The sequence below is a fragment of the Camelina sativa genome, chromosome 15, assembly GCF_000633955.1.
Source record: "Camelina sativa cultivar DH55 chromosome 15, Cs, whole genome shotgun sequence".
In the NCBI taxonomy this organism is placed as follows: Eukaryota; Viridiplantae; Streptophyta; class Magnoliopsida; order Brassicales; family Brassicaceae; genus Camelina; species Camelina sativa.
The window spans coordinates 346,531-354,709 of NC_025699.1; the positions used below are offsets into that span (position 1 = coordinate 346,531).

At 36.3% G+C, this 8,179-nt stretch overlaps 3 protein-coding genes across 3 annotated transcripts in view; 2 read left to right on the forward strand and 1 right to left on the reverse strand.

Moving 5' to 3' along the window:
• Positions 33-3,649, forward strand: LOC104744301 (probable tRNA (guanine(26)-N(2))-dimethyltransferase 2). Its single transcript, XM_010465332.2, has 11 exons — positions 33-359; positions 776-1,060; positions 1,163-1,250; positions 1,336-1,457; positions 1,538-1,677; positions 1,762-1,834; positions 1,963-2,051; positions 2,166-2,271; positions 2,515-2,727; positions 2,803-2,997; positions 3,097-3,649. The coding sequence occupies exons 1-11, from the start codon at positions 264-266 to the stop codon at positions 3,466-3,468; spliced, it is 1,779 nt and encodes a 592-aa protein (XP_010463634.1). The 5' UTR covers positions 33-263; the 3' UTR covers positions 3,469-3,649.
• Positions 3,638-6,524, reverse strand: LOC104744300 (pentatricopeptide repeat-containing protein At3g02330). The gene has a single exon (XM_010465331.2). It carries the CDS (start codon positions 6,498-6,500, stop codon positions 3,801-3,803), a length of 2,700 nt encoding a protein of 899 aa, XP_010463633.1. The 5' UTR covers positions 6,501-6,524; the 3' UTR covers positions 3,638-3,800.
• Positions 7,998-8,179, forward strand: part of LOC104744303 (nucleolin 2) — a 6,654-nt gene continuing 6,472 nt past the window's right edge. Inside the window, exon 1 of the mRNA XM_010465333.2 lies at positions 7,998-8,125. Within this exon, the coding sequence (XP_010463635.1) occupies positions 8,105-8,125 (21 nt within the window). The 5' untranslated portion in view covers positions 7,998-8,104. The remainder of the gene's footprint in view (positions 8,126-8,179) is intronic.

Sequence of the window (8,179 nt, forward strand, 5' to 3'; positions counted from 1 at the left end):
ATCAGATAGATAAAAAAGGCAAATACAGTTTATGATGTCCGGTCCATAGTAGGGTTTTATAAGTTTCAACTTTGAAGTTCAAGGCTTTAATCTCCTCCTTGTTTGTATTTTGGCTCCTCCTTGTTTAAACTCCAATCAAAATCTCATCTTTGTCTCTGAAGACGAAGCGCATAGGATTTTTTCATTTATTTCAATACGTATTTGTGATTTGTCGTTGAGTTTACACAATCCGATATTGTGAATAGAGAGACTAAGATTAAGCAATGGAAACGGATCTGAATGATTATACTGTTATCAAGGAAGGAGAAGCTGAGATTCTCATGCACAAGAAGAATCAAGTCTTCTTCAATAAAGCTCAGGTTTTTCTAACTTCTCTTCTTTTATGAATGTTTTGTTGTTTCTTAAGTTAAGCTGAGATATATTTATCTGAATTGGTGCTTCTGTTCCATTGTATTGGCTGCTTTGATCTGTTTTTAAATGTTTTAGCTTTGGTTAGACACACTGAACACTGATTCAAATTCAGTTAGCTGATGATGCCTTGCTCTGGAACTAGAATTAGTTTACCTTTTTTTGAAAATCTAGGAATCTCCCAGAACTGTCAGTGATTGTTCCAAAGTTTGGATTTTTATGTGCGTGAGATGAACCAAAAGTATCACAAATTTTGATTGTTAGTCAGTTTTATAGTAAGTAGTTAATTCATGGGTTTAGTCAATGATGTATGCCTGTTTAAGAGTGAACCTGAACTCTTTGCTTTATGTCTATAATGAATGATTAGGTGAACAATAGAGATATGTCTATTGCTGTCCTAAGGGAATTTATATCGAAACGCAAGCAAGAGTATGAAGGTAAGCCATCTAAAAGAACTAGATCAGCTTCTAAAGTGAACGGCAAGGATTCTTCTGATGCTTCCAAGGAAGATACTCCTAGTGAGAACGGTTTGAGTAATGGTGAACACAAAGTAGCATCTGAGGATGGTCCACCAAGCTCTGCATCAAAAGATCCTGCCAAGACAACAGAAGGATTTGCACCTAGAGAACCCAAGCCACCAAAAGTGCTTGAGGTCCTCCTATATTCTTGTACTCACTGTCTTGTTTCATAGCTTGGTGCCTTATTGTGATCTTGCTCTTAAAAATAACTTTTTGTTGCATACTTCAATTTTCAGGCTTTGTCAGCTTCTGGGTTACGGGCTCTAAGATATGCACGTGAGATAGAAGGAATTGGTCAGGTTGTTGCGTTGGACAATGACCTAGGTAAATTTTTCCTTCATTCCTTTATAGATATATTTGTACTCATAGCTCTCCTGTACCTAATGTTGTTCCTTTTTCCTTTTAATAGCATCTGTCGAAGCTTGCCAGAGAAACATAAAGTTCAGTGGCTCGGTGGCTATATCAAAGGTGGAGTCACATCATACAGATGCTCGTGTCCATATGATCACCCACCCTAAAGAATTTGATGTGGTAAGCATTATTACTTTGTTCATTTGCATATTTTACTAGAGTTGCTTCTGTTAAAGTAATTTTGGTAATAATGTTGTCAGGTTGATCTTGATCCATATGGATCACCGTCTATTTTCCTTGACTCGGCTATACAATCTGTCACGGATGGTGGATTGCTTATGTGTACAGCAACTGACATGGCAGTGTTATGTGGTGGTAACGGTGAAGTTTGCTATTCCAAGTGAGTATTTTATCCGTTCATACACCTTTCTTTTAAACAAGTACCGATGATGCCTTTTCGCTAAACCAATCCTTAATATATCAGATATGGTTCTTACCCATTGAGAGGAAAGTATTGTCATGAGATGGCTTTGCGGATCCTTCTTGCCAGCATCGAGGTCTGTTAATCTTAGCCAAATCCAGTTTTTTACTAAATAATCATTTTCTGTCATTTATTGCCAATTCTCTCAGGTTTCGATTGTTTTCTTATGTTTCTTTTTTACCTTTTGGTTATGATTGAATGTAGAGCCATGCAAACCGCTACAAGCGGTATATTGTTCCGGTGCTATCTGTGCAAATGGATTTCTATGTTCGTGTCTTTGTCCGCGTTTACACGTGAGTTTTCCTTGCCTAATCAAAACACATTACATCTCAGTTATACAGATTTTACAAAATACTTTTGTTTCGTTTTTGATCCACTGAAACCTCAAAGCTTAATGAAAATTTCAGCTCGGCGAGTGCAATGAAGAACACTCCATTGAAGCTTTCTTACGTCTATCAATGCATTGGCTGTGATTCATTTCATCTCCAACCTGTCGGAAGATCTCTCCCTAAGGTATATGCACCTATAGAGAATTTCACACATTCTCTATTCTATGCAATGCATCTCCTAAGATGATAGAAACTTGGAATATAGCCAATGATTCTTGTTATGGTTCTATGTGTGACAATAGTGTATGTCATAGTTCCCACTTTTTTCGTGATACTCTTGGAACTATCTGAGGTCACTAGTTCCAAAGTAGTTTAATTTCTATCCTGAGACCGTATTTTATTAAATCATATTTGTTTGCTTTGGTAGAACAACAGTGTGAGGTATCTACCAGCAATTGGTCCGGTTGTGCAGCAGGAATGCAGCCACTGTGGGAAGAAGTATAACATGGGTGGACCAATATGGTCTGCTCCAATGCATGATCCAGAATGGGTGACTTCGATTTTAAGCAGTGTGAATTCCATGAAAGACAGATATCCTGCTTATGACAAGATCTCTGCTGTACTTACTACAGTCTCCGAGGTAAGTTGCTTAGATGTGTGTTCAGTTTTCAGTTGTTGACCGATTAAAAATTTGATTTTTTTTGTTATGTATCAGGAATTGCTAGATGTTCCTCTGTATTTGAGTCTGCATAATCTTTGTGCGACTCTAAAATGCATTTCACCATCAGCTGCTATGTTTCGGTCAGCGGTTATTAATGCTAATTACCGGATCTCGGGGACTCATGTGAATCCGCTCGGCATGAAAACTGATGCTCCTATGGAGATTATCTGGGACATTATGCGCTGCTGGGTAAGCTAAGTTGATGATTTTCATAATGTGACCTTGCTTTCATTGTACCTAATAATGTTTTTGATGGTTTTTTCTTGGTTGGTGCCTGTTTTGTTGTAGGTAAAGAATCATCCTATTAAGGCACAATCCCCTGAACACCCCGGAAGTATAATTTTGTCCAAAGAACCATCACATCAGGTTGATTTTTCGCGTCACATTGGTTCGTTGAGCAAGGCGCAGGCGAAGAAAATAGCTCGTTTTCTTCCGAATCCAGAGAAGCATTGGGGTCCAAAGCTTAGGGCTGGTCGCCAAATCACGAGCAAACATGTTTCGCTGATTGGTCATGGAGCCGTTAATGGTCATCTTAATCAACACCATGAAGAACTTAAAGAAGAAGATGAAGATGGAGCAGAGCAAGAAGATAACCTCAAAGACAAGGTTGATCTGAAACGCCAGAAGACAACAACAGAGGATATTTCTTCAACATCATAAAACAAGTCAGAGATCACATTTTCTGTTTAACCATTTTTGATAGTACTGAGCGTTGTGACCCATTTGTTCAGATTCTTTCTGTTGTGATCTTATTAGTTTTCTCATTTAAAAATTTACCCTTGTAGTGATTTTAATTTATTTTTGGATTAAAAATAAAAAAATTAAAGTATTTTATTGAATTGAAACCTCTTTCTTATAAATGTCACTATCATACTGTAATTATTTGGAACAAAATTACACAAATTTACATTGAACACATGTTACACATTAATGGTAGAAAAAAATTACTCAAGTAAATACACCCACATCAGTTACCTGAGTAAACACATTTATTAGTAGCACCATTGGTTCTGTTCTTCTTCTTCAACCTCAGGTTCTAGAGAAGAATCACCAAACGGTTTCATTTCGCTATAAACCAAACCAAGCTCGTCATAGATCTCTTCCCATCTAGGATGAGCCTTATCTCCAACGAGAAACACATGAAGCTCATCTTTGAGCTCAACCCAACTGCAACCAGGCTCCTTCTTAAGCTTAAAGCCTCTCATACTTCTTCTCAAATCTGAAACCTTTTCCCACATTCCTGCATCTGCGTATACATTTGATAAAAGAGTATAAGCTGAAGAGTCTTGTGGATCCAATCTCAACAGAGCAGCAGTTGCTTCTTCTGCAATCTCTACATTGTTTCTATGTATCGTGCAGACTCCTAACAAGGTTCTCCATATAACATCGTCTCCTTCGAACGGCATCTCTCGAATAAGCTCTAATGCTCTCCTGACTTTTCCGGATTTTCCTAAGATATCTACCATGTTCGAGTAATGAGGTAGCTGAGGATCCAAGCCATAATCTCTCTTCATCATGTAGAAGTACTCGAGTCCTTTGTCAATTAGACCCATATGAGCACAAGCTCGGAGTATCGATATGAAAGTTACATGATTCGGTTTTATGTTTTCTACTATCATTCTCTCAAACAGTTGTATGGCTTCCTCTCCTTTCCCATGATGTGCATACCCGCAAATCATGGCGTTCCAGGTCACAAAATCTCTTCTCCTTGCCTTCTCAAACATCAATCTTGAATCATGAAGATCTCCACATTTCGAGTACATATCAACGAGGGTGCTGCAGATATACACATCAGATTGCAATTCTTTCTTGATGACCTGAGCATGAATCTGTTTACCTAATCCAGTGGAAGCAAGATTCGCACAGGTATCAAGAACCGTTGCATAAGTAAATTTGTCAGGAGTTATACCCATCTCCATCATCCGGGTAAAAAGCATCTGAGCATCCTCACTTTGTTCCTTCAATACATATCCGGAAATGATTGAATTCCATGAAACACACATTTCCTGCAGTCTCTTATTGTGTATATTTTCAAGCTCTTCCGAGACATCGGCTCCTAAATACAATCGACTATGTATCTTCTCCGCTTCTTCTATCATTCCACACTTTGAATACATATCAATCAGAGAGCATCCAACAGAGGAATTAGAAGTCATTCCTGATTTGACAATGCTGGAATGAATCTCCATACCGTAACCCAAAGAACCACCAGCACAAGCTTTCAATACGCTTCCATAGGTAAACTCATCAGGTTCGATCCTAGAACGGAGCATGGAGACAAAAAGAGAAAGTGTTTCACATCCTTTTCCGTTCTGTTCATGTGCTGCTATAATCGCATTCCAAGACACAGCATCTCTTCTTCTCATCTCATCAAATACACGAAAGGCTTCAGACAGAGCTTGACATTTCCCATACATGTCAATAGCAGCATTTGCAACACAAACATCTACCGATAAGTTGCTTTTTATCGCCAAACCATAATGCTGAAGCCCCTCTGAAAGACCTTTCACCAAGGCACAAGCCCTGAACACTCCTGATAAACTTATTTCGTCGAAACCAAGACCCGAGGACATGAGACGGTGAAACAACCATAGAGCTTTAAAACCATGTTCTTCCTGCGAATAACCAGTAATCATTGCGTTATAAGATTGTCTATTAAGATTTTCTGACTTGTCAAACAAAATTTGAGCATCTTGCATATTATCACACTTTGCGTACATATCCAACGTTGCCGTCCTCACTATACCATCTGTTGCAAAATCTGACTTTAAGGCATGAGCATGTAACTGACCACCTAATCTCAATTCGGATAACGCAGCACATGACCTCAAGACGCTAGCGTAAATTGACTGGCTCACTCCAGCATTTACCTTTTGCATCTCCTTAAAAAACTTCAAAGCAAGGGACAACAAGTTATTCTGAACACAGCCAGCGATTATAGCACTCCAAGAGACAGAGTTCTTATCCGGAATACCTTGAAACACTCTAAGAGACTCGTAAAATCTCTTACCTTTTGCATACATATCCAACAAAGCACTTGCAGCAACCACATCAGTATCACAACCCACTTGAACAATAACCCCATGAATCTGCATTCCTAAACTGGTTTCTTCTAAAAAGGAACACACTTTAAGTATGATTGCAAAAGTTCTACCATCAAACTCAATACCTGCCCTCCCCATGTCAAGGAAAATCTCAATAGATTTCAAACTCTCACCGTTCTGTAGATACCCAGAAAGCATTGAGTTCCACGACACGACATCTCTCACAGGCATCATATCGAAGAAAGAACTCGCTTTAGCCATGTCATTACTCTTGGCGTAACCATTGATCATTTTGTTCCAAGAAACAACATCTCTCAGCGGCATTTTGTCGAACACCATAGAAGCAGACACGAAATCTCGAGAATTTGTGTAAACTTGAAGCAAACAATTCAGCACGAACGTAGTCGGACGAAACCCAGATAAGATCATATGAGCATGAGCTTGCTTTCCCAGCTCTAACGCTCCTTGCTTGGCACATTCCTTGAAAACAAAGGAAAAGTTGGTCGTGCTAGCTGAGTTCACTTGAGTCACAAAATCCGTAAAATAAGAAAAGGTTGGAACTCTTCGGTATGAAATTTTCTCTGGAAGAAATCGTTTGAATGAAACCACTGCTTTGGTCATATGCAAGAATCGGAGATACTCTGCCATGAGTCATAAACCTCAGCCGTGGTATCTATGGCGGGATTGAAACGATTACAACTGATTCGGTTCGGTTTAATCGGTCTAAAAATAATGTAAACCGACTGAAACCGAATATCAATTAGCCTGCAACCCAACCGGATTAATATAATTAGATATTATTATTAAGCCTAATCTCATCATATGTGTTAAATACCAAATTACTAATTCACAATTTTTTTTTTTGTTTTTTTTTTTCCACGGTTATTAAATAACTAACTAAATATTTATAAATAAATAATAATAAAAAAAATCGATTCTTCTTCGTTCCATAACAATTAAAATAATGTCGGTTCATGATCCTGGATACAACTTGGTCTGCACTTCGAGAATTTGTACTCCATGTTAGGTTATATCTTGTCTCTGGAATCAAATGTGGGTTTGTGTTTTTTTGTTATAAGGACTTCAAATTTAATGTGTTTTTATTGGATTTTTTTGTATGAATGTGGTTGCCTTCCTTTTTTGCTTGACCTAACTAATATTGTTAAGTTTAAAAAAGAATAAAAATAATGAGTAAATGCTATTAATGTAAAGAAAAAAATACATGTATATATTGTGCAAGTAATTAATTTTGAGATACGTTTTGTAAAATGATCAATATAAAATACATGAATATATATGTTTTTGGTTAATATAAGTATGTATATACTAAATATATTAAATTAAAGTAAACTATGTGGGCTTTGTATTACCAAAATTCATCTAAAGGAAGTGTAGACATAGTACACATATATAGCTAGTAACAAATTATTCTTTTGTTAAATTTAATTAATTTTGAGATATGTTTTTTTAAAAATGATCAATATAAAATACATTAATATATATTTTTTTGGTTAATATAAGTACATATATATGTAATGGACTAAATATATTAAAATTAAGTAAACTATGTGGGCTTTGTAGTTTGTATTACCAAAATTCATCTAAACAAAGTGTAGACATATATAGCTAGTTACTAATTACTTAAAACTTTTTATTTTGTAAATTAGATGATTAATCTTTTTGTAAAATATAATATACATAAGATTTAAAGTTATACATTTATTTTGTTAAACATTATATATTCCCTTTATTTTTAGTGCACCAAAATCCAAAATGTTGATTTAAATATTATCATGAATTTAGGGGCCAGTCATGAATTACTTCTAACATGAACATTATGAGTAAGTTATTCTATTTTGATTTTCTTGCAATCATTGAATCTTTGCCACAAGTAATAATAATAAAGGAGTTTATAATTGTATTATTATTTGTTACACAAAAGGTCCCTAAATTTCGAATTTCCTTATCCAGTCAAATATGATCGCGTCTCCACCTTACCCTTCTTATTAGGACTAGGAATTTTATGTGCTTAGTCCAGGCCTGATCTAAATTCAAGGCCCAATCGTGTCCTTTCTTTTGTATAGTGTCCGAAGCCAAAATAAATAATAAACGAAAAATATAAATACCTTGGTTTTTTTTTTTTTTTTTTTTTTTTTACAACAAAAACCTTGTTCATAACCTAAATCCCTAGATCTGGAAAATATCTTTCGAGGGTCGGAAACCGTAGCCAGCCGCTCTTCTAAACCGTAACCATGGAAGGATCCACCGTGAAAGTAATCTTCTTAATTCTCTTTATGGATTTCTTCTTACGCACTCTTCTTTAATTA

Coding starts and splice junctions, on each gene's coding strand:
- LOC104744301 (XM_010465332.2), top strand. CDS start 264: ATGGAAACGGATCTGAATGATTATACTGTTATCAAGGAAGGAGAAGCT. Junction 360..775: donor TCTTCTTCAATAAAGCTCAG/GTTTTTCTAACT, acceptor ATGAATGATTAG/GTGAACAATAGAGATATGTC. Junction 2,272..2,514: donor TCGGAAGATCTCTCCCTAAG/GTATATGCACCT, acceptor TTGCTTTGGTAG/AACAACAGTGTGAGGTATCT.
- LOC104744300 (XM_010465331.2), bottom strand. CDS start 6,500: ATGGCAGAGTATCTCCGATTCTTGCATATGACCAAAGCAGTGGTTTCA.